General features: G+C 48.5%; 1 protein-coding gene across 4 annotated transcripts in view; it reads right to left on the reverse strand.

The window, feature by feature from the left end:
• Positions 1 to 26,520, reverse strand: part of LOC149349106 (RCC1 domain-containing protein 1-like) — a 166,258-nt gene that overhangs the window by 31,694 nt on the left and 108,044 nt on the right. For 2 of the 4 annotated variants that reach the window (XM_089578066.1, XM_089578065.1), the window contains exon 3: positions 5,897 to 6,310. In XM_089578066.1, coding sequence (XP_089434192.1) covers positions 5,897 to 6,310 — 414 coding nt within the window. Of the gene's footprint in view, positions 1 to 1,215; positions 1,738 to 5,896; positions 6,311 to 19,903; positions 25,071 to 26,520 lie in introns of those variants that run through there. The other 2 variants (XR_016289957.1, XM_089578064.1) reach the window with 2 other exon arrangements.

The raw sequence follows: 26,520 nt of genomic DNA on the forward strand, positions 1-26,520 counted from the left end.
CATGGCGGTCTGTACAGCACTGCGACTAAGGCACCGTTTAAGCGAAGTAGGAGGCATTCTACATTCTGATTTATCAGGGAAAATTCAGGGATGACTTCGTGTTTTATAGTCTTTTTTACATATGCTGCCACGCCACCACCACGGTTGATGGCTCTGTTTCTTACGTGACATACATAATCTTTAACCTGCATGGGACTATCGCGTTCGGTTAGCCATGTCTCCGAGAAGAACAATATGTCAAAGCGAGATCTAGTGTGTACAATTAAATCATGTATGCAGTCTTGTTTGTTTCTCATACTACGAGCGTTTATGTGTATCATAGAAAGAGACCTATTAAAGTCTGAGTAAGTCTGATTAAATGTTCTGTAATCATAATAGCAACACTGAAAGTTGTTTACAGAGTCCATTTTCCTTAGTCATCTATGCCGCTCGTGTTCAAGTAATCTAACCTGTCATTTGATCTAGGTCTGCAGTACAGGCAATGTGGACAATAGTCGACGTGTCATCTTGTCGAGCTAGCACTTTTCCTCCGGCTGTCCACACATACTTCCATCCTATGTCCTTCTTCTTTTTCTTAGCAGCCCCTAACAGTTGTTTTGCCTTCCTTGTCAGATGTTCGTTGACATAGATATCTCCTGTTTCATCAAACCCAAGCGTTTTTGCGTCGATTTTTGTTTTCCGTGCTTTGGCGAGAAAGGCATTCCTCTTGGTGCGTTGCACAAAGCGGACAATGAGGTTTGTCTCGTTATGTCTAGAAGTAGGGACTTTGTGGCATACATCAATATCCTTTTCATCGATTTCTTCTTTCAGAAGTTCCCCAATTTTCTTTACTGTTTTCACTGGTTCCGCATCAAAAGGAATACCTTTGATTTCCAAATTATTGGACCGCTGATAGCGCTCAAGTTCCTCAATTTTTTCTGTCAGTTGAGCATTTTCAGCTTTAAGAGCCCTGTTCTCTTTTAAGACTTGCTGGATTTCTTGTCTTAGGTTCTTAATGTCTGCAATGTCTTGTTTCAATGTCTTGATTTCATCCAATGCCTCTTTTATCTCTTCAAGCTCCTCAAACAGCTCAGTGCGAAGATCTTCAATAGCCTTTTTAGCCATGGCTAATACACTTCACGCGACATGCACAGCGTTTACAAGCATGAAATTTCACTTTCTTTCGGCAGCAGTGCACAAAGAGATAAACAGAAATACGATATTGATTTCCCTTACCTGCAAAAGCAGATTCGTTTAGTTGCGTTCTCGAGGTGCACTGCTGCCGAAATGCGGGTAGCGCTCGCCGTCCAGCCGTTTATGTAGCCCACAGAATCTCTGGAAACGCCCCCCACGTGGTCGCGTTGGTATCAGCTGTATCAGCAGGTCAACGAATTGCAGAAACCGAAATGACGACGTCGTCTTGCGGCCGCTGCCTCGCTCCTTTCCTTCAGCTGGTTTATATCGTCGCCGTGGCCTGGCCCAGGATTCCGGAGATGGCTGCAAAAGCAGATTCGTTTAGTTGCGTTCTCGAGGTGCACTGCTGCCGAAATGCGGGTAGCGCTCGCCGTCCAGCCGTTTATGTAGCCCACAGAATCTCTGGAAACGCCCCCCACGTGGTCGCGTTGGTATCAGCTGTATCAGCAGGTCAACGAATTGCAGAAACCGAAATGACGACGTCGTCTTGCGGCCGCTGCCTCGCTCCTTTCCTTCAGCTGGTTTATATCGTCGCCGTGGCCTGGCCCAGGATTCCGGAGATGGCTGCAAAAGCAGATTCGTTTAGTTGCGTTCTCGAGGTGCACTGCTGAACGAAGATCATCTGGTCCGCGTATTTACGCATGTTGATGATTTTTTTTTTAGTTTCCTAAAAATTCTTTTTCGCTGCTACCACGTTCAGGCAGCGTCATACAACGGACAGTGCAAATGATGCACTCGGTGCCACGAGCGCTGCGCTGCTTTCGTCGCTGCATGAGCCCAGGAACGACAGAATAAGCTCGAAAATACACGTGACCAGACGCATGTAGATTTCCGGCAACACTTTGTTGATGCGCAGCTGGCCAGATGTTTCCTCGGATATCTACCTTCCTGCGAACCACAAAATCGCAGTAGCGCGTGCTCTGACGAAGACGTTGAACACCAAGTACGAGCACTCCCGTACTGCCAGGACACTTCAACCACGATTAGTTATACCCCGTCCCTAAATTGATAGCTGGCAGCAATCTGAACGAGGATTAAATGGCCGCCCTAGATAGCCTCGAAAGAGCCACAACAGGCTCTACTTTGCACAAGTAGGCGCGCATAACGCAGTTTTATAAGAAATAAACGCCACTTTTAGCGGCCTTAGTATTTTTTGCTGTTATACAGAGAGTCCACTTACTACCAACATCAGATATAACGAACGGAATCCGCGTGACCGTCAGGATCGTTTCGACTGGGCTCGACTGTAGCTTCGATCGGCCACACAAATATTTTTCACGCTTCAATGATGCACCTTACGCGCTATAGGCCCGTAACTTCGCGCCAAGGATGCGTTTGTGCCGTAGTCAGTGAATTGCTGCCTGTGCGATCAACGAGAAATCATTGAGAAATACAATGATTTTTTGCTGTCATGATGCAGTGTTTTTCTGGAAATACATCAGCAGTCTCTTAAAAAGGACATTGAGATCATGCACTTCACTATAACATTTCTGTCTGCGATGGAAGACTCCAGAATTCTGTGCGAACTCTTCGTGTTCATAGGACTGCTTAGCGTGTGGAAAACCCGCATGATGGATGAACAAGCAGAACCGCAGCGTTAAACGAGAACAGTGCTCTTTATCACAGGAGAAGTATGCTGCGCAAGTTCAACCTCCTGACTTGTTCCGGAATTTTGATGGGCGGGCTGAGTAAGGAAGTCATGGCGGCGTAAGGACTTATGCCAAGATACCTGAATTCGACAAGATCAAGCAAGGCACAAGGAAGGTTAGAGAGTTCCCTAATATTCCATGCAACAACGATAAAAAGAAGCCTCGGAGATGGCCGAGTAGCCTAAGGCATCTCTAAACGGAGCTTTCCTGTTGCGCCGCCACTGGTACGACTCCAACTCTGAGTATGCACGCTCTTTTGATTGTTCTTTTTACTGCGTTAGCAGTATAGCCTCCTTTCCCAAAAATAACTGCACTGTGTGTGTAAGTGTGCGTGTGTGTGTGTGCGTGCGTATGTGTGTTTGCGCAGGTGCGCGTGCACGCGTGCGTGCACCGCCACCCTTGACGCACGCTCCGGTGGGCGCACATCCGGGCACTCACTGGTAAAAATTCATCTTCAACAATCCGTCCCCCACCTGTACTCGATGCAGCCGAGGCGGATTGTTGCAAAGTGTGCCGTCGCCCAAGCGTTCTACGAAAAAATGGCGACAAGCGTAAGCCTCTCCTCTCAGATATCAAGAAGCGGCAGTATGACAGGCAGATATAAGCCGCCAGAATGAGAATTCAAGATCCACCAGTCCGAGAACAGCGAGATGAAGCTGCCCGCTAGCGACTGGCATCAATTCTTTTACAAGCAGAACAATTCAGCTAATCGCCGTAATGAAATCATTTCATCGCAGCTACATTTCATTGCAGTAGCATCTCTCTGGCGGTAATCGCTATCACGTGCCAGCGAGCGCATGTACTCGGCCACTGCCCCTTTGTGTAATCGGTACTTAATTTTTTTCCTCCAAGTGTATCTCCACCACTGAGCTGTTATCCCACTACTGTGGCACGTCCCCTGAATGCTCCCTATGCTGTAATCCTCATTATCTAAAAAAAATTATCTATTGCTGAGACAAAACTTGAGCAGCTCGCGCTGAGTTCATCGACGTCGAGGGGGGTGCGACCAGGAAGACCGCTCTCTGCTTTCAGGGTTTCTCTGCATCTGGCTACTGCCAAATACACTGGGACAGTAGTGAAAATATAACGGCGTCGAAAGAAACCATGACGTCCCTTAGCTTCGCTACAAATGCGGATGAATTTTCGACATGCGTCGGCTAGGAGGCTCAACATCTGGTGAGGGTAGCCCGATAGTCGGCACAGCTGTGGTCTCGTGAAGTCGACGATAGGCCGAAGAGACACGCCAGGCTTGTGTACTTTAGGCAGGCCGTAGATTGCAGGTGCTGAGCCGTTCGTGCAGCGCAATCGGTAGTAGGGGCCCTTGTGGTGCAGAGGAACCAATATGGACAGCCTGGCTAGTAGTTGCTGCAGCTTGCTCTGCAGTTGTAGGCTAGAAGCCCGTACTTCTGTTCGTCTTCGAGAAGAGCCAACATTTTTTCGTGGTAGTCGCTCTTATCAAGCAAGACTAGCGTCGCTTTTGGCGGAAGGAAGAATGGCGACGCTACTCCAGAGTCTCCTGATGGTTTGCTTCTCCACTACTGGCGACCGCGTTCTTGCAACATGTTTTCGTAAAGTGGAGGAGAGCACACTAATGGCACGCGTGCGCGCTTCCTCTCGCGCTTCAGAGGGAAGTTGACTGCCCACCCGTTGGACCACACAGACCACATCTCTTGGCCTCGGTGGTGTTTCCGTGTTGAAGTTCCAAACCACGGGACATTTCCTAGGCCCCCTCCTCGGTCGGTGAGTACGAGGATAGACATCTTGTGCGACTTGTGACATTTCCGGCCGCAGTGCCTGCAGTTTAATATTTTGCGACGTTCTATGACGACATTCTCTCGTGTTTGAGGTGCTGTGTATAAGATACCATGCGCTGATTGCCATCAAGTGTACATAGGCGAAGCCGTAAAGTTTTCAAGACGGCTCAGGGAGCACAACGTGATGTCAGAAATCATAGTCACACAAAGAACGCCATAACCGAGCATGCACGTGAACATAAAAGATTGACTGAGACACCAAGAAAAAGAATGTGTCATCCCGGTGGCTGCTAGAATCATTAATCATCCAGTCAACGCTAGCTACGCTGAACCGGACAGAAGGGACTATGCCGGCCGTTTACGCAGGCTCATTGCGTAACGTTCTGGCTACATAGCTGACGACGATTCCTTGTCCAACTCAGTAAGCAAGGAACCCGAAGCGTCTATATACTTCTTCAGACTTGTTCAGTGACCGTCATTCACTTCTTCCTCAGTTAAAGCTGGATCTGTGCTAGCACACAATGTACCAAAGATACATACGACTTGCAACTAACGCGGTCGGACACCTTTCGGGGTAAAAGGCGCAACATAGCCGGGTCAGCCCTTCCAATGGTAGGACTGCGTTGGTCCCTGACTGGAAAAAAGTCGTGCACTTGACCTTCAGAAGCGACAGTTTTTCACTCCTTTCAAGAGTACAGAAGATGCGTAACTCGAAAAGAGGAGTCGGAAAACTGCGGTCACAGTGGGAAAAAGATGATGCTTAACGGGACAAATGTACCCGACAAATGAACAAAGACGGATCTGTGTTGAATGATGCTAAGGAACGGTGATCAATGCCGACGGAAGTAATTCAAAACGTGCCGCTCAAAGCAGCTAGACTTGGATTCTCGAGTTTGATCCGGGGAATAAGTGTCCATCTAAATTCTTCCCAATGAAGATGCACCAACAAAAATTTTGCACGCCGGTGTGTCAGAAGGAAGAGTTGCAAAGTTGTGCAGCCCTAACAGTTAATGTTGAGAAACAACGGAAGGAATTCGCAGCTCACTGCTATACAGACAAATCTTGAGGAAGCTTTAAGGATCACGACCTGTGGGGGTTCATCTTGCGCATGTAGCCACAGTATAAAGTCGTACCCACATAACAATTTCTTCTGAATCCCTGCAAAGCTGTTGACCTCTACAATAGTGGGTTCCAAGCTGTCGAAGAGGACGGATGCAATGTGTTTGTCGGAAGTGGTTCGCAGTAAGCGCAGAAAATTTCATGCTGAGTATTATGAGAAAATGTAATGGCGGTCAAGATGAAATCAGCGCGTTTTCTCACCTAACAAAGCGACTGTGTGGCGCGAGCCGAGCGCGACGGCAGCCACGTCGTCGAGGGGCAGCAGGCGTGGGTTTGCGGCCAGCGGCAGCTCGCAGGGTGCGCCACCCAGCTGCCCGTCGCGGTTCCAGCCCCAGAGGTAGAGGTCACCGTGGGCGAGCGCCGCCGAGTGCCAACCGCCCGCGGCGACCGCCGCCAGCCGAAGGCCAGCCAGGGCCTCGATGGGGCGAGGTGCTTCCTCCGTGGCCACGCCGCCGTGTCCCAGCTGCCCACGGCCGCCGTCACCCCAGCTCAGGGCGCCGCCATCAGCAGTCAGCGCCAGCTGGTGGCCATGGCCGCAGCTCACCTGCCGCACGGCCCGGGCCACCGGCCGTGCAACCGCCAGACCGTCCAGCCGGAGCTCCAACACGCGTCCCCCTGCGTCCCGAAAATGCGTTTTAAAACAATGCAGACCTTCTTAGAAAGCGTTCTTGTGCACATATAGTTGAAATGTTTTATGAGGATCAAACATTGCAGCGGAAGCCTGTCAATTATAAACTTCCCCGCAGGGGGGGGGGGGGGGGGGGGGCATCTGCAGGATGCAGACGTGGGTGAGTGGCGACACCACGGGGTTTCCCGAGCGTCCGCAGGGACATCCCGCAGGGGGGTGATTGTGAGCAATGCGTCACCACGGACCCGAGCATCCGCGCTTAGCCGTGTGTGGCATCGCCGTGTCCGGGGAAAAGGGGATCCGGTGGTTGAGCCAATGCCGAGCGTTCGGACCTTTAAGGCCCCTTGGCGGAGGCAACACACCACTTTGGCCACAGCTTCCTGTAGAGGGCACCTCCGGCTTGACCCGACCGGGGGAAATCGGCAGTCGCCTTTTCCTATCCTATCATCCCCTCTATCTTTAACTTTCCTATCTTTTTCTTACAACTCTCCTGTCTCCTCCTCTTCGTTTTTTCACTCTTCATAGGCGGCTAGGGTTAACGTTGTGTGGCCAACTACCCTGAGTTGCGTCATATTTGGTTATAGTTGAGGTGTACAGCTGGCGTGGGCAGGGCTTGCTTGTAAGTTCCTGTCCCGTCTCCTTGTTGGACTCCATGCTGGGTGGCTGGCACCATGACCAAAAAACTTGAATTTTTTATGGCTCACCCTTTTTCCAAACCAGATCGCTCTCTCAATAGAAGGCGGAACGATGCAGATGATTTTTTTTCAGAAGAGAAAGCTATCTTTCCCAAAATTTCATGTTGTCCATAGCGCAGCAGAAGGAAAACAAGCAAGACTGATATCCCCGTTCCTGGTAGCAAAGTGCCTTACAGATACCTTGGGCCTTGGGTACAAGGTATCCAAAATGGCCAGCGGTGACTTACTGCTCGAACTACGTGACACTGTCCAACACTCTAAACTCTCAAACCTTGTGTCCATTGGGCAAATTCCGGTCTCTGTCACTTCACATCGATCTTTAAACACTGTCCGAGGCGTCATATCTGAAATCGACTTTATCCACCTCTCTGAGAAAGAAATGCTTGAGGGCCTTACTGACCAAGATGTCATAATATGTTCAGCGCATAAAGATCCGGAAGGATAACAAGGAAATAGACACGAAGCACCTGATCCTCACTTTCAATACCAGCACACTGCCTGAAAGCATTGAAGCTGGTTACCTGAAAATAAATGTAAGACCATATATACCCAACCAACGAAGATGTTTCAATTGTCAGAGATTCGGCCATGGCTCACAGAGTTGTCGCGGCCGCAAAATATGCGCAAAAATTACGAGGAACTTTAGCGGCTAAAGTGGTGAAAGGCGAAAGCCTGAGTGCTGCATTCTGCTACGCGATTGTTCACTTCACATTCTGTTGGTGCATTAATTAACTGCAAATTAATGACGCTTTAGCTTCGCCTTTAGAAGTGGAACGCGACAGCCTGTTGTAGCGCTGCCAGGCGGTCCACGGAACGCCACCACCCGTTAGGCGCAATGCGTTGCCCTTTGAATGCAACGCTTTTTGAGGAAAGGTTTTACGCCTTGCTCGTCAGTAAATTGGTTTTTGAGGAAAGCAAATGTATCAGTGTCTCATATCTCGGTGGTCACGTAAACCTCACCGTAACGGGAAGGGAGGAAGATGGGAGTGAACGAAGACACCGTATTCACTAGACGCGCCTTTGTTCATTCCAAGCCATCGAGCTAGCATGGCGGAGTGGTAGCGTGCTCGTCTCGCACTCCGGAGACCGGGGTTCGATTCCCGAGCTCGGCCACTTTCCTACTCGGTTTTATTTATTTATCTGGTCTGACTAGGAAGGTTAATTAGGCTAATTGGTTAGGTAAGTCCCACTAACTTGGAGAATCACTATACAATCCCTTTAATTGGTTGCATGGTTAGTAGCCAAAGTACAATTGGCCCCGTTTGAAATTCGCGCACTGTGACGTCACGACCAATTCGACCAATTGAAAAGCGTGACATTTTCTGTCGACAACTTCTGCTTACAACGATGAGGCATTAAAGGCTTCCGCCTTAAAATGCTCGTCAAAGTAACACCAATCCGAAGAATGTGTTGCTACACCGCGGTGTGCAAACTGTTAAGGAGACCATGCTGCCTACTCCAGAGCTTGTCCTTCTTGGAAGAAAGAAAAAGAAATAATTACTCTCAAGACTACTGAAAACATTTCTTTCAAGGAAGCAAGAAGGCGATATGCTCAAACAAACACATTCTCCTTCAGTGCAAAAACAAACTTCGCCGATGTGGTGCGTGGGCGCGGCACACCACACCAAGGCTTCGGCATCTGTCCAGGCCGCCACACAGTGAGCCTGTGGCGGGGCCACCCGCGCCCCCTTGTGGAGTAGCTAGCGCTACTCCGCAAGCCCCAAAGGAGGCAACGCAGACCCCCGGGTCGGCGGGCCTCAAGACCTCTTCCCACAGGTCGAGGTCTAACTTGAAAATCAACATGCCTCCTGCACGGTCGTCCAGCGCCTCTGCAGAGGCGCTGGACAAAACCCAAGGCAGCCCCGTGCCGTCCACCTCGGACGGACGGAGAAGCTCCTTGGATCGATTGAAAAATTTGAGGTCCCGAGTCACGGGGCCGAATCCAAGTTAATTCAGTTTTTTCTTGACGCACACACAACATAAAGATGGCTTTCATAATACACTGGAACTGCCGACGACTTTTAAATAACTATACAGATATCAAAGACATTTTAAACACGAATTCTCCTGTTGCTTTATGCCTGCAGGAAACCAATTTAGGTCCTCGGCACACAAAGGTGCTAAAGAAATACATTGTCTTCCGCCATGACCGAGAAGGGGCGAGCAGACTCTCGGGAGGCGTAGTCATCGTTGTGCAGCCTGGAGTAGCAGCTCGCGAGCTCAAACTGAAAACCAGATTCGAAGCCGTATCAGCCACTGTGGTTGCTCACAAAACCATCACACTTTGTTCCAAATATCTTCAACCGCACCTCGAAGTAACACAGCATGAATTAGAGAACCTTTTAGAACAGTTGCCAGCGCCATACATGGTGGTAGGAGATTTTAATGCACGCTCTTGTTTTTGGGGCAGTGATAAAACCGATAGCAGGGGCCATGTCGTTGGGGATTTTATTCTATCTAATAATATTTGTCTACTGAACACCGGTAAGCCCACTTATTGCTGTCCTAGCTCAGGAAAAATGAGTGTTTTAGATTTGTCTTTTAGTTCTCCATCTCTTTTCAGGGATTTTAAATGGGATGTTTTAGACAACCCCTATCGAAGCGATCATCTGCCTGCCTGTCATCCCCACCATCAGTCATCCCGATAAAACCACGGCGCTGAAAGCTTCATTTAGCAGACTGGCAACTTTTTAGAACACAAGCCACTTTACAAAAAATTGTTTTAGAGAATCTTAATGTCAATGAAAAAATCTCTGCCTCTCCCGTGTTGAGGACGGAGGGGCCCCGCGAGTTGTGGGGGGGGGGGTCGTTCAGGGCAGCAGGACCCGACTCGGAAGGACGATGGCGAACTCCATTTAGGAGGAAAGTGTACAGAAGGTTTATTCACATATTTACAAGCTTAAGAGAAGTGAGCGACCCTGACACCGCATCTGGCTTCCCGATGACACACGTCGGGAAGTAGTCTTTCCAGGCCCGTGTACTAGGACCTTAACACCCGTAACTCAGAGTAGATGTTGGAGGGGAGGAATAACCGCTAGCTTGACAGGACTGAAGAACGAGAAGAGGAAAGGACGAGCGGTAACTAGCAACTGAAGTTTATTGAAAAAGACGTGTAGCAGCAAAGGTTGCATCTGCGCATAGCGTACGAGAACGGAGATAGTGACACGTGGAACACACGAGATAGTTAAATCGAAAGGAACAAAAAACGAACAAAAACAATGAAATGCCCGTCACAGGTTTAACAGAAACCGGGTCTCTTTATCTAAAAGCGCCACGGAAGGCTCACTCACACACATATCAAGCCCAAGTTTGCGCATGTGTGCCGCTTCTAAAATCTCTCTTTCAAGCCTCGACCTGCCCCTTCCGATGATGGTGGCTTTGTTGAACTGTGGGTAGCAGCCATCGCATTCCCTGCAGTGTCTCGGCAGATTAGCGCCATTATCAGGTTTCAAGGACCGGAAGTGCTGTCGTAGCCTATCGTTTAGACATTGACCCGTCTGGCCAACGTATATTCTGCCGCATCGCAACGGGAACTGGTATACCACATCAGTGGCACAGTTGACATATATGTGCTCATGTTTCGTCGTGCACGCGACCCTGCGCCTACCTTCCGCCACGCGCCCGCAGAGCTGCGATAGCTTGCAAGGGGCTGAAAAAACAACTTGAAAAAGTTGAAAAAGTTTTCAGATATGTGGATGATTTCTTACTCCTTTTAAATGTTGGCCACGAAGCCCGTCATGACACAGTCGCGGGGGACGTACTTGCGGTTTTCAAGCATTGTGCCCATTCCTTAAACTTCACCCTTGAAAAGCAGCAAGAACAGTGCATTCAGTTTTTGGACTTGCAGCTTTCTTTTAGCGCCAATGACCACGTGTGCTGGGCCTACAGGCCGCGTTCAAAAAAGGCCGTGTTACCCTTCTCTTCCTGCCACTCCAAACTAATTAAGAGAGGCATAGCCATGACCTGTATGAGGTCAGCTCTCTTGAAGTCATGCCAGCACAAAGCTGCAGGTAGTTTTCAGGGCCAAGTGGAAGTTGCTGCAGTCAGGCTTTCCACCACCCGTTCTCCAAGCAGTGGCGGAATCTCTGTTGTGGAAACTGCGGAACAAGGTGCGTGGCCATGAGGAGGCGATCCCTCTGGACAAAAGGCCGCTTGAAGTTGTGCCCTATGTTCACAAGATGGTCCATAACCTCAAGAGGGTGGCAGGTAGGCAAGGCATTCAAATTGTTTTTTCAGCCCCTTGCAAGCTATCGCAGCTCTGCGGGCGCGTGGCGGAAGGTAGGCGCAGGGTCGCGTGCACGACGAAACATGAACACAGATATGTCAACTGTGCCACTGATGTGGTATACCAGTTCCCGTTGCGATGCGGCAGAGTATACGTTGGCCAGACGGGTCAATGTCTAAACGATAGGCTACGACAGCACTTCCGGTCCTTGAAACCTGATAATGGCGCTAATCTGCCGAGACACTGCAGGGAATGCGATGGCTGCTACCCACAGTTCAACAAAGCCACCATCATCGGAAGGGGCAGGTCGAGGCTTGAAAGAGAGATTTTAGAAGCGGCACACATGCGCAAACTTGGGCTTGATATGTGTGTGAGTGAGCCTTCCGTGGCGCTTTTAGATAAAGAGACCCGGTTTCTGTTAAACCTGTGACGGGCATTTCATTGTTTTTTGTTCGTTTTTTGTTCCTTTCGATTTAACTATATCGTGTGTTCCACGTGTCACTATCTCCGTTCTCGTACGCTATGCGCAGATGCAACCTTTGCTGCTACATGTCTTTTTTCAATAAACTTCAGCTGCTAGTTACCGCTCGTCCTGTCCTCTTCTCGTTCTTCAGTCCTGTCAAGCTAACGGTTATTCCTCCCCTCCAACATGTCAGACCGACTGGCCCAAAGCTTCCCCTTGTTGAACCCCAGAGTAGAGTAAGCATAAAATGTTTAAGGACATAACACATTGGCTATAGATGGTACTTGTCAAAATCTTGAAATGGGTCTAGTGTTCAACACACCACACTCTTCTCGTTGCGTCGAAGCGATCGCCTGCAATACTGCGGGCTTAGGTAGGCAGCCGGGAACCATGGAGGACTTGTCGCTTTCGGCAGCGGCCGCATATCATGGCGTTTTCGGCAGGGGCGAGCAGTATTCTGCTGTGGCGTATCATCCGCAAAGCGATCGCTTTCCGCAAGACGCTTCCTATCTCTCCTTTCATCAGTGCTTGGCTTAAGCAGCTGTGACGGTGGCGGCATTGAAATGCAGGACGATGCAGAAGCGTACAAGGACACGACGAGACGCAGGCCTGACAAGAATGTATCTGCAGCGCGCTCGAATACTCCACGAGCGTGTATTCATCTGCCTGCCAAAGGGGGAAACTTCATTAGCTGAAGGCCCAGCGGCCGGTCTTTTACATGCATGAGTGTGGGACCGTAGCGCCATCCTTGGGGACGGCGCGGAAGCGCGGCCCTCTGTCTTAGAGAGTCTCGTTAAATCTCGTACGGTGCCCGGATGCTCTCGTTTCAGTGCCCGGATGAGTGGAATTCAGTGCCCGGATGAGTGGAATTCAGTGCCCGCTTGTTGGCTCTCGGTCTCGGCGTGACGTCACCACACTGCCGACAACGGCAGCTAAAAGCATTTCATGCTTAAAATGAAAAGTTCACAACTTGCATTCTCGCTGCCGTACACTCGGCTATACCTCAATCTTCAGGAATAGTACGGCAGGATCATAAAGTGTGCTGGACTCAAGATTGCAAAAAGCAAAAAACTGCAAAACAAAGCTGGGGGTATATTTCGCAGATACCCTACGCAGGAGAACCTTATTAACTTTAAAAAAGCAAGAGCTAGGGCTCGACACGTATGCCGAAATGCCGAAAAAGCATCATGGCAGAGCTTCGTTTCATCAACCCAGCAAACCACAAACCTCCCATAGATGTCCAGATTAAGTCTGAACGTCTATGTACCAAAGCAAAATCTCTCAGACGTCTTACCTACCAACCTTTTTTCGTGGAAAAGCTGGAGACGTACCCACGACATTATATCTGCCTTAACCTAGACTCCTTGTAGATATTACTTGTCACATCCTGGGTATGTAAGTGAGATATATAATTTAAGAATTCCATATTTTTCAATCGTTCGATATTTCGTGTCGTCTTACTGCATTTAAAGTTGCAAATCGCTGTTGACTACAAATTGGAGGCATGACCAGCGCTGCCTGTGTTGTTGTGTTTTTTCGTGCTCGCTTCACGGCAACATTATCCTACCTAGAAAGAAGAAAAATACGGGAAATAGTAAAGACAAATCTGAATGCACACGCATCAGGTTTCTGACTGAACTGTACGCAGTTGGTTTGAAATGCCAGTCACTTTGGTCAGGATTCGCATTGTTATTTCATTACTATTCTTACATTCAATTTATACCTTGTGCTACAGCCTGCAAGCTATCTCAACCACACTGAAAAGTGAGGACACACTAAAAAACTTTTTTGTTATTTAGCAGCCAGGACTATATAATAACCATTTTTTCTGATTAAGCATGTTTTATTCAACTTATCCAACTACTTAATGTACAAAAATTGGACAGTTCAATTTTTGGGAGTTATTTTTTCTCAAAAATGTCTTAAATCTGCTAATCGCGCTAGCAATGATAACTAACTATTGGAATGTTGAAATGAGGAACGCTTAGGCATTTGTGTAGCTGAATGTGTGACCTCATATTTCTTGAGAATAAACTTCTTGATTCCCGCTTTTTATCATCATGTCAACACTGTAATCATGTCCAGTACAGGCTAAAAATTTCTCCAGCTAACCCTGTGCCAGGGGCGGCCCCCTTATCCCAGCAAACTTCCCAACCTCATCTGCCCACCTGCCCTGATCCTCTCTGCTCTGCTTGCATTCTCTCTGAATCCAGCCCGTTACCCTAACGATAATTGGTTATCTTGCCTTCATGCTACATGCGCTGCCGATATGCCTGTTCTATGCCGCGGACAGGCGGCGGCGGGGAAAGCGGGGTACGCCGCCAACGCGTTGTAGTTCGTATCGTATTTTATCAATAATAGCGCAAACTGCGTATGGCGATTGCAGCTGTGAAAAAAGTAATATGCTACAATTTAAAAATTATCAACTTATTTTTCGTGCCACAGCAAGCCTGCTACTAAGTACAAAAAAGAGACGATACAAAATGTGTCAGTTTCACACATCCGCACGAGGCTAGGTTCAGCCATGGCGGCAGTGGTAGAGCGCACGGCGTGTGCGATTTCTCATCGTGTTCCGTGGGAACGTTGTGTTTGAAGAACCTCGACACAGAATTAATTATTCCCTTATTATTGCTGGCGAGATTGTTCAACCGTTCTTTCCTTGATGGAGCTGAAGGAAGGCAGTTTGCTTGCGTTTACTACTCAGCGAAGTGGACCCGTCAGTACGAATTAGGACTACAAGTCGTTTTCACCGGCTGGAATCGTGACCTTTCCTGGTGCGTACTCAGTCTCAGTTTACTCATTGAAGTGTATTTTATGCTATTCTTGCGCTCGTAATGAAAAAATTATAACGCATTTATCGGCACTCGTTTGGCTGTTTTGCCAAACTCGCTGTGTATTGAAACAAAGGCTGGTGATGTATGCAACTGGCCTCTACTACCGAAATGTGGGCATGCGTTCGGATGGTGTGCCGAAGTGCGTGTGCAAGGACACTCCGCTCAGCACGACTGCCTTTTAGTGCTTCAAGGGCAACCTTTGACGCTTCACAGACTTGCGTCGGTAAAAGTGGCGTAAATTACTGGGTTTGTTGTGGTTGCTGTGCCATTCTCTTGTCACCTGTAAAAGTGAACAATTATGTTTTCTTTTGCAGCAACCCTGACTTATTGGGCTCGGCAGAAGAGTATTGATGCCACCGCAGCTGTAAACTGACGATTATGCTCAACGAGAAGATTCAGTGAAAGCGCCGTGCGCAATAAAATACTGACGCACTCGGAAGTCATCTGCAGTGTTTAGGGCTCCCGTGATGGCCATGAACTCGCTTACTCAACTGTATTTGAGCTAGCTGGAGTGCTTGGACGTCCCGACGACTCCATAGGGAAGTCTGTGGCTGGGATGCAGTAGGTCTCCGTTCCATCTGGAATTGTAACAGGTGTCAGCTGCATCTCGTATTGCAGCTGGTTCCAGTCGCAACTGGTTTAAGGAACAAATTTCCAGTTGCAACAACTGGAAATGTGTCCCTTAAAACAGTTGGACTGGAACCAGTTCGAAATTTTCACCTGGGTATTGATCTATGTATAGTCATATTCTCTTTATATAGACGTCTAGGCTACATAGACTGGGCGTACTTGCATGTTCACAAATATCTGATAAATGTCGAGCGTGATGTCTGCAGTACGTACTTATAACGTGAACTGGACCCCAATTTTCATGTTGTAGGTACGTAGATTTTTCGTAAACGGTACTAAAATGGATGTCTAATGGAGGTGTCTAATGTCCAGCGTAAATATCTCGCTGATGTCTATGGTACGTTTTATGGTTTACTTGGAATAAATAGCCACATCACATAAAAAAAAATGTGGGAGCAGGTACACAAATTAGATGGTCGTTACTTCCCATTCACGGTTCCTCTTCTGACGGCTCCTGGTGTGCAGACAAATATAAAAGAACAAGCAGATATATTAGGTGAACATTTTTCCACTATATCGAGTTCCTCTCACTACACACAATCATTTTTAAAATATAAAAACACAGCCGAAAGACAGAGACTGCCGACAACAGGCAATGCTCACGAAGCATATAATATCCCAATTATAATACAAGAAATTAAGAGCGTACTTTCTTCCTGTAGAAAGACAGCACCAGGACCAGATGGCATTCATTACGAAATGCTCGCCCATCTGTCTGAACCTGCTGTGGTATCACGTCTGAAATTTTTTAACAAAATATGGGTATCAGGAGAGATACCAGAGGCTTGGAAAAAAGCCATTGTGGTACCATTGTTGAAGCCCGGAAAGCTGCCTACATCCCCTGGCAATTACAGACACATAGCCCTGACAAGCGTACTTGCAAAATCCGTTGAAAGTGTTCTGAACATTACGTTAATGTTTGTGTTTGATTCGTGTGAACTTCTCGACATTCATCAATGTGGGTTAAAAAAAAACATGCTTTACAACCGACCATCTTGTTCGCCTTGAGAACACAGTTCGAGAAGCATTTATACACAGACAACACTGCCTTGCGGTTTTTTTTTATTTAGAGAAAGCTTATGACACCACATGGAGGTTCGGCATTCTGCGGGACCTTGGAGACCTCGGCATACGTGGTAGGATGCTGAAATGCTTGAGTGACTTTTTGTCCCACCGATCATTTCAAGTACGTCTCGGTGCCACCCTTTCTAAGTTCACTCAAGAGAATGGCGTACCTCAGGGATGCATATTAAGCACTACGCTCTTTACAGTAAAAATGAACTCCCTAGCAAAAATAATTCCAAAGTCCATCATGCATTCAGTCTGTCGACGATATCCAGATTGCTTGCACATCCTCTAGCGTTACATCATGTGAAAGGCAAATACAGCTGACAGTAAACAGACTAGCAACATGGGCAGATAAAAATGGTTGCAAGTTTTACTCGCTAAAGTCAGTAGCTGTACTCTTCTCGCTTAGAAGAGGGCTGCACACTGATCCCACTCTTTTCCTGAATGAGGTCACATTACCAGTGAAAGATGAACACAAGTTTTTAGGAGTAACTTTTGACAAAAAAACTCACATTCCTGCCACACATAAACACCCTCAAAAAGAAAGCTTCTCAATCCCTGAATATATTAAAAGTACTGTCATGAAAACACTGGGGTTCCGATAGGACATGTCTTTTACAAATTTATCGCTCTGTAGTACGGTCTACCTTAGATTACGGGTGTATAGTTTATGGGTCAGCGAGACCATCTTACCTTAAGCGGCTGGATCCAATACATAATTTAGGGTTGCGCCTTTCCACTAGTGCATACAGAACGTCACCAATAAACAGTCATTATGTAGAAACTAACGAACAATCACTTGCTGGGTCAGCGAGACCATCTTACCTTAAACGGCTGGATCCAATACATAATTTAGGGTTGCGCCTTTCCACTGGTGCATACAGAACGTCACCAATAAACAGTCATTATGTAGAAACTAACGAACAATCACTTGCTGGGTCAGCGAGACCATCTTACCTTAAACGGCTGGATCCAATACATAATTTAGGGTTGCGCCTTTCCACTGGTGCATACAGAACGTCACCAATAAACAGTCATTATGTAGAAACTAACGAACAATCACTTGCTGGGTCAGCGAGACCATCTTACCTTAAACGGCTGGATCCAATACATAATTTAGGGTTGCGCCTTTCCACTGGTGCATACAGAACGTCACCAATAAACAGTGTTTATGTAGAAACTAACGAACAATCACTTGCAGACAGAAGAGCCATGCTCACATGTTCCTATACATGCGAAAAATCCGTTCACTACAGAAGCATATATGTTACCCCATCGCTACAAAGTGCCCCTCTAGAACGCTTTTTAACAACAAATCGCAGGCTTCCCGGCCACTGCTTTTGCGATTTGAAGAGATATGCCAGGACCTCAGCGTACTTAACACATTGCCAAGCATTGCCCAAAGGCGAGACCCACAGCCACCATGGTACAATTTTCGTACAATCTGTGATTTCACTTTTACAAAATTCCGTAAAACCCAAACGCCTCAACAACATATCATACAAGAATTTATTACACTTCAGGAAAAGTACAATACTTTACAGCTTTTTACACCGATGGTTCAAAAAAGGATGCCTACGTTGGAAGTGCAGTGGTACAAGGCAATTGGAATGAAATAGTAAGGCTTCCAGAGTGTGCGTCTATCTTCACTGCTGAATGTCACTCCATCTCTCTAGCCATAAAAAAAATTGTAAATGAGAACCTCACAAACAGTATTATATACACAGACTAAGTGCACTTACAGCCCTTCACTCTAGAAATGCAATCAGTCCGCTACTTCGTGACCTCATACACAACATAACAACAGCCCTAGCTCAAGGACAAAACAATAAATTCAGGGGGCACTTAGGCTCTCTAAAGTGCTGCAAGGCGAAAGCGTTTCCTGGCCACTGTTTGTTTTTATTTCCTTTTTTATTTTTCATATTTTGTTTCATATTTATTTTTGCTCCTCTTCTTAATTTTATTTTTTTATTTTATTTTCACATCTTATTTTTATTTTGTTCTATTTTTGTTTATTTTCTTATTTTTATTTTTTATTTTCCTTTTCTTGACTTTACTCCTTTTATTTTATTTATGAAGCCCATGCATTCACTAGATGCGCCTTTATTCATGCTGGAACCTTGAGCCTTTTAAGCAGTGACGCCGAAAGGCGGACGAATCTGCCGACGCGTCTGTCGACACTCCCGCCGACGCGTCTGTCGACACTCCCGCCGACGCGTCTGTCGACACTTCTGCCGACGCGTCTGTCGACACAGCTGCCGACGCGTCTGTCGACACGGCTGCTGACGCGTCTGTCGACACTCCTGCCGACGCGTCTGTCGACACTCCTGCCGACGCGTCTGCCGACGCGTCTGTCGACACTCCTGCCGACGCGTCTGTCGACACTCCTACCGACGCGTCTGTCGACACGGCTGCCGACACGGCTGCCGACGCATCTGCTAACGACAGTATGAGGCATTAAAGTCTTTCGCCTTAAAACTCTGCTGGGTACCAAGTCATATTGGAATTCAGGGCAACGACAGAGCAGACTTGTGTGCTGCTAAAGCCTTTAAGCGCAGGTATATTTCAATATGGCAAACCAACTCGCCCAACAAACCACTCTGCTAAAGCCCGTTGCAGGCAAATAGACAGCGTAGACATACCCTTTGAAGACTGCATGCACTTGGTACACCATGAATTAAGGAAGAGGTGGCAGTTAACTTGGAACAGTGAGGTAGGTAACAAACTACATTTTATAAAGCCAGTGTTGGATGAATGGAAGTCTTGCACACACCAAGAACGTTTTAAAGAGGTTATTCGCTGCCGGCTTCGTATAAGACATACACACCTTACTCATAACTTTTTATTGACAAAACAAGAAAGACCTCTGTGAAAAATGCGGAGAAGAATTAACAGTAAATCACTTTTTACTCTCATGCACTAAAGTCGAGAAACTAAGGAAAATTTATTTTACTGAGTTTTATAATAAGCACATTCCTTTACACCCAATGTTACTCTTGGATGAAGATACAATTGTCGCTATATCTTGTGTGTTTAGCTTTTTGAGAGAGATAGGTTTTCTCAACAAGCTCTAGATTTCAGCCACTGCTTTGCTTCATTTTTATACACCTCAGCCAATTTCTCAATCCTGAGAAAAAGGCTGAGGCCTTTATTTTATTGGCTGGGAGCCTCGAGATCCTTGCTCAGCCAAGGATTGTCACAGAGGTTACCCAACCTCTTTTAAATCCTTTACTAGTGAATACTTTTAAAATTTCCTTCCTTCATCATCATCAAGCAGTAATAAGTAACATTTTAGGCCCTTTACACCACCCACCGCTCTTCACTTCAGTTAAAATGTCCCCTCTTCGGCTGCGCCAGTTGAAATCCTCTCTGAAGATCTCATAGAGGGGAATTGCTGTTGAAGATAATTGTAGGATGCTTGACGTCTTGCAGATTCGAATTGCTCAATCACATTGCAAGAGGACACTTCTGGAGAGGTTAACTTTTTATAACAATTAAAAGCACAAAGGAAGATACAAGCAAGGAGAAAACATATTTACATAGTATATAAGTGAAATGCGCAACAACTTAGACAGGACACAGAAAGAAACACGTACAACAGTTCACGAGCGTTGTATGTGTTTCTTTCTGTGTCCTGTTTAAGTTGTTGCGCATTTCACTTATATACTATGCAGAACCAACTAGCCCGACAACACGCTCTTCTGAACACATTTACACTTGACTGGCTCGTACTTCTACGTGACGAAACCAGCCCTCGGTCCTGCCGAAACAGCTGGTTTTAAAACCTAAGTCCCCGTCCTCGGTGGGGAGAATAACCAATCAGGTCACTGTACAAACATCCACCGAATAACTTATTGGGGAAAGGAAAACACAACCAATCAATGATTGGGGAAAGACGGTAGCTCATCACGACACCGTACACATATGCACACTTTCCACCATCACGATTTCGGATAATTATGCTTTCCTGCTGCGAGCTTCACGAACACTCGCTTTCCCAATGTCCGGTTGCCCCAAGTTCAAGGAAAGCCACTTCAACCCATCTGTTTCTCATCGTCGCTCCTCATGCCTGCAGCTAGCGTGACAATATGTCAAAGCACGCCGCTGCAGACATGGCACAAAAGCCACGCACTGTGACGCGGGTTCGCCTCGCCGTAAACACGTGCACACAGGATGCGACCTAACGACTCCGTCCATGAGGGGAGTTTGACCTCTCCCTTAATCCCCCGCCATCCGGCGCCCCCCGTATCCGGCTGGGTTGAGCTCACCCCTTCTGTGCGGTTGTGCAGAGGGCCCAAGAGAAAGGACGAAATGGGCATTCCACTACGCGACCGGATGCGGCAAACAAAATACAGCACCGCGTACTTCACTCCTCCCAACCAAGAATGTCACACGGACACTTGTTGTCAGTGGGGCATTGAAGTTCAGCCATGGTGTCCGACAACAAAAGTACATACACACGCACGCACCCGTACACCGGCTGTCCAGTCAGTCCACCAACACGCACACATGCGCCGGCTGTCCGGTCAGTACACCATGGATGGATAGGAGCGCCCCCTTTGAAACGGGGTGGTGGCAATTGCCACCATGCTCAGCTTTTCTTTATTTATTATTTTTTGTTTACTGTGTTGGCAATTCTCATTAAGATTCTGCATCACCTCTGCCTACGGTTTCCTACAATTCTAACCTTATGCCACATCTCTGCTTTTCAGCCACCAATCCTCCAATCGCTTTTTGCTGACTTCCACTGCAGATTTATTTACATGACCATTGTTATCTTTAAACCCTAGGGCCTCCGGAAGAGTGACTGTGCCTGCATCGACATCCGGATGGATACCATCACATTTGATTATGAGGTGTTCAATTGTTTCCACAGATCTACCACACACTGCACCAGCACGCACACATGCGTGCACAAAGCGGATATTTCAACCCGCACACACAAGGCCGGAAACCAATCTGCACATTCCAGAATCCACCATGTCAGATCGGTGCCCCAAACTCGCAGAAATTACTTCTAGCCGCCTACATCTCGAAACAAAAGTTGTTTCTTTTGGGCTTTGTCCAGAAGACTGGTCCAAAATTCCGAATTATCTGGGACAACGCCGGTTTCAAAGGCTGCCGCCACCGTCGGAGCAATAGAGCTCACCTGCTCCCCGCGGGCTACGAAGATTGCTGCTGCCCTCGCGTCTGCATTCTCCACTTCTTTCAATTTTACAGTTCGCTCAGGCCTCTCATCCGCTACTTCACATGCAGTTTTGCATAGAGATTCAAGTAGCGCTAGCTCTTCGTACAACTGCCCACCGATGTACGCTTGAAAGAAAATCGTGCCTTCCAGTTTTCTTTTCTCAAAATTGCCTTCACCAGATTGCTTCCGCACCGCTGATAATGAAGCATGTTGCTCCATATCGAAACATGCAGAGATGGGTACATTATTCAAATCCCCCAGTTCCTTACCTGCCGCGAAACCCAGTGCAGCGATCCCTGTTAGTTCACAATCTTCTGCAAAAACTTTTGCAGCTTCCAGATCTGCCTGAAAATGTACTGGGGCCTCAGGTGTATCTAGAACAGATTCCCGGAAAATTTGGAAATGCTCTTCACAATCAGGTTGCTCTGTTTCTTCATGCAGCCGCTCCTTTTCTGGCTGCTCTAGCAGCGAGAGCGTTTCAGATGATATCAACTTGCCTACACCTTCGGGCAATATTGTGAACACCGGCTGGCTAACCCCCTCATCTTTCAGAGATAGTTTACCATCACCTGCAAAAGGTGTTCCCATTATCCGCGCCTGCTCTACCTCTTCGTCGAGCGTTACAGCTGCCCCGGAGTTTGCGCCAACCTGCTCTGGCCCAATGCTGAACTCTTGTTCACAAACAATGCACTCATGTGTCTCTCGGGTCTGCTCTGACAGGCAGTGCTTCACAGGCGTAACTAACGCCCCTATGCCCTCAGCCATCTCTCCTGGCACGGCACACACGGTTGGGCCCTGCTGCCTAACCGCTGCAGCTTTCACACCTATAGCCATTGGCACACCCGTCATTCTCACCACGGGAACATCCTGTTTTTGCTTTGAGTAGGGACAGTCAGTCATAAAATGCCGAAATTTCATGCAGTCAAAACATTGAACTGCTGCAAATAACATCCCTCTATCAGATTTCGTTCCCTGGTTTAATTTAGATTGCATCTGTGCAAGTTTTATCTTTTCTCGCTCAATTTCGAGTTTCAACTTGCCAATTTCAAGCAGCTGCTCTGCCTTCTGCTCAACCTCCACGCATCGCATCATGCCCTCCCGATTATACCGTACGGCAGCCATCTCCCTTTTCCGCGCTATCCTTTATAGCACGAAACCACTACACCGACATGGTGAATTCGGAGAAAGCAGAAAGGCTCCTACCTCGCTGGTTGCTTTCCTCTGCCACGGTAAACTCGTCGCCCTGAGTGACGACAGCGGGCTCCTCGACGCGGATGAGTTGAGCCCCGGCTTCCACGGCAGCTCGCTGACTTGAACCTCCCTGATGTCACCTTGCAGCTTGCAGTTTCTCGACGCGACAGCCCGGTTCATACAGCAGCTTGCTGACATGTGCCTCGTTTTACTCGCTGGTCGCCTGGTTCTCTTGAACCTCAACGTGGACGCCTGGTTCCTTCCACAGCTCACGGACTTGGCACCTCCACGACACGTCGGTCGCCTGGCTCCTTCAGCTCCTCGCTGACTTGAGCCTCCTACGTCCCGTTGACCTTGATCAGCAGTCTCCGAAACTTCCAACGTCAATCTATGACTCTGACTCACGTTCCTCCTTTAGGACCTACCGCTCTGCAGCTTGTCCACCGACTTGATCTTGCGCCCTCCGTCAGATACCTCGAGCAGAAAGACGTAGCAAATCCCGTCTCGACTGCGCCAGTTAAAATGTCCCCTCTAACGTCTGGAGGGGTTACACAAAGGATCATAGCAAGGAGGAAACATATTTACACTTGACTGGCTCGTACTTCTACGTGACGAAACCAGCCCTCGGTCCTGCCGAAACAGCTGGTTTTAAAACCTAAGTCCCCGCCCTCGGTGGGGAGAATAACCAAACAGGTCACTGTACAAACATCCACCCAATACCTTATTGGGGAAAGGAAAACACTACCAATCAATGATTGGGGAAAGAAGGTAGCTCATCGCGACACCGTACACATATGCACACTTTCCACCATCACGATTTCGGATAATTATGCTTTCCTGCTGCGAGCTTGGCGAACACTCGCTTTCCCAACGTCCGGTTGCCCCAAGTTCAAGGAAAGCCACTTCAACCCATCTGTTTCTCATCGTCGCTCCTCGTGCCTGCAGCTAGCGTGACAATATGTCAAAGCACGCCGCTGCAGACATGGCACAAAAGCCATGCACTGTGACGCGGGTTCGCCTCGCCGTAAACACGTGCACACAGGATGCGACCTAACGACTCCGTCCATGAGGGGAGTTCGACCGCTCCCTTAATCCCCCGCCATCCGGCGCCCCCCGTATCCCGCTTGGTTGAGCTCACCCCTTCTGTGCGGTTGTGCAGAGGGCCCAAGAGAAAGGACGTAATGGACATTCCACTAAGCGACCGGATGCGGCAAACAAAATACAGCATCGCGAACTTCACTACTTCCTTATAAGATTCTGCAGAAGACTATTTTCTATACCCTGTGCTTGGCGCATGATAGCCTTGGCCGCTTAGGCGCCATTAAACCCAACACAACACACAACCGAACGTTTAAACTACAGCATGAATTGGAGTCCGGCGGTTTTGAAATGTGTCAGCCGCGGGTACTTACTTCCCCCAATTAAAACCCCACAGAATACCGCACGCCACTCTCCTGCGGGAAGTGAGCACCATGCACCCCAAGAAAGCGCTGCGGGTATGTGATGCCACGTGTGTGCTTGGTGGATCGAGGTCGGGAGAAGCGTGGAAGGCCGCGTCATTCTATTGCTTTGTCAGAAAAAGAGAAACGGTTTGCCACGCCTGGTTATATGTGCTACGGAACTGCATTTGTGTTCCGTTTGTCCAAGCAAAATTTCAGCTGTGGCTTAGCGCTCGTCCTGTCTGTTTCTACCCTTTTGTCCCAGTTTCCTGTGCTAGCTAGTCCCTTCATTCAATCCGTATTGAGCTTGATTTCGTGGGTTACAACCCAGATCTCAACTACAACACCAACGCTTCCAGAGAGCCCACTTGCCTGTTAACGGTCACGGTCTCCTGTATACACAGTGCTACATGAGACGAAATTGATTTTTTTAGGCGCAAAGGCATCTGCGGCCAAAGAGCGCCACAGCAAAAGGTTTTTCCCTTTCACTCAAGGTGCTGTCAAAGACCCGGTTTCCAAGCATTTCAACCTAAAGAAGCCGAGCCCCAGGCAGGGGATCCCCGGCCGCTCTGGGGATCGAACCCCGCACCTCCCCCATGCGAAGCCGCTCACACGACTAGGCCATCGCTGAGGTGAGACAGAATTTAAGAGGTCTGTTGCATCGCTATAGTTGTTTAGAACTCTACGGCAGTTCCAGTGGATAAAGAACACTAGAATAATTTTGGTAGGGATACATTCAAAACCTTGGGTCCCGCCTTGCTGAGGGCTCGCGGTTTTTTTGTTCACTCATTGTGTCCGTGGCCTCACGTTCCGCGGAGAACCCACGGGAAGAGGAGTTGCGGGCTTGTCCCGAAGGGCCTGCAGAGCCTTTTTCAGGGGTGACAGCAGCTTTCGCTGCGTCTGCCAGAGGTGCAGTTGGCCCTCTCTCAGCCTCACTGTTTGTGAACTGGGCAGGTGCCGGACACTGGTGCGGTGGGCCGCGCCTACGCATCCTATTGGCGAAGTTTGTAGGGGCTGTGAAAGAGAATGTTTTTTTTTTTTGAAGCGAAAAGTTTCATTAGGCTCGTCAACACCGGGTCTGGCGTGCGCCGTGATCAATTTTGGCCACAGCTGCGCATGCGCGAAACCGAGCGACGTCACGAGGAGCGCAGGTGGCCGCTGCTGCCGCAGCCGTCGCCGCGCGCTGATTCCGTCGTCTGAGCGTCGACGCTGCTCCTCCTCGCCACCGTTTTTACCCTTCGCCGCTGCCGCGCGGTCGCCGCCGCCGCCCCAAGAGGAGAAGGTTCTTTCGCAAGGCGTTGTGAGAACGCGTGAGCGGCGGCGGCGGCCATAGAAGAGGCGGCCATCCTCGCCCCCGTTTGACCTTTCGCCGCAGCCGTGCGCAGTGCACATTTGAAAGGAGGGGTATATAAGGCGCGCTTGCCCATAGAACAGCCGCTGACACTCGCCATGGAAGGAGAAGAAGCAACAGTCGGACGGCGCAGAAACACCGATCCAGAAGTGGTAGCTTGGGAGTTGGCTAAAAAGCAGCGGGAGCTTTTCGCTTATCCAGGCTTAACCTTAGCTAAGCCACAGCCAATTTTTTTATGGCGCTTTAACATCCCAAAGCGACTCAGGCTATGAGGGACGCAGTATTGAAGGGCTCCAGAAATTTCGACCACTCGGGGTTCTTTAACGCGCACTGATATCACACAGGACACGGGTCTCTGGAATTTTGCCTCCTTCGAAATTCAGCCGCCGCGGCCGGGATCGAACCCGCGTGTTTAGGGACAGCAGCCGAGCGCCATAACCACTGAGCCACCGCGCCGGCGAAAGAGAATGTGTTGAGTCATTGTGTAATGGTTTCTGACCTCTTTAAATGTTACATTCTCTTTGGTCTTCATGGTAACTATTTCCTTTTTTTCCAGGAAGAACATTACCTTGAATAACCGGCGTGCTCAGTCGTCGGATCATTTGCGGCACATTAGGCACAAGCATCACAGCCGCGACAGCTTTGTGAGCCGTGGACAAACTTCTGGCATTTGAAGTAGCATCGAGGGTTAGGTATATATGGACGGACGGAGATTTTTGCGTACGCAAACTCGACTGACTCGGGCAGGGTGCAGGAGGCGAAGGTAGGACCAGGTGTGTTGTTGGAATTTCCTTTTCTTTGCGGATTTTAATTGCGTCGCAAGAAGAAGACAACTCAGCCCTGTCGCGCTTCGTCGTCATCGCTGGTGGCTAGGGCGCGAGAGAGAGAGAGAAAAACTTTATTATGGCAAGTGTGTTTAGACCCCCCTTGGGTCCCTGGACCACCGCACGGTCCCACTCTACGTCGGAACGTTCATGTGGTGTTTGTCCATGACGTCGACACCCCGAAGCACCGCAGCAAGCTGCGATGGCGGGTCCGGAGACGAGAGCACGACCTCCCAGTCCTCCCAACTTGATAACGCGAGTCTTGTGCTGCAGCTGCTGCCTCTGGCTG

Source organism: Amblyomma mixtum, chromosome 3, assembly GCF_055824585.1.
Source record: "Amblyomma mixtum isolate Tamu chromosome 3, ASM5582458v1, whole genome shotgun sequence".
NCBI lineage: Eukaryota > Metazoa > Arthropoda > Arachnida > Ixodida > Ixodidae > Amblyomma > Amblyomma mixtum.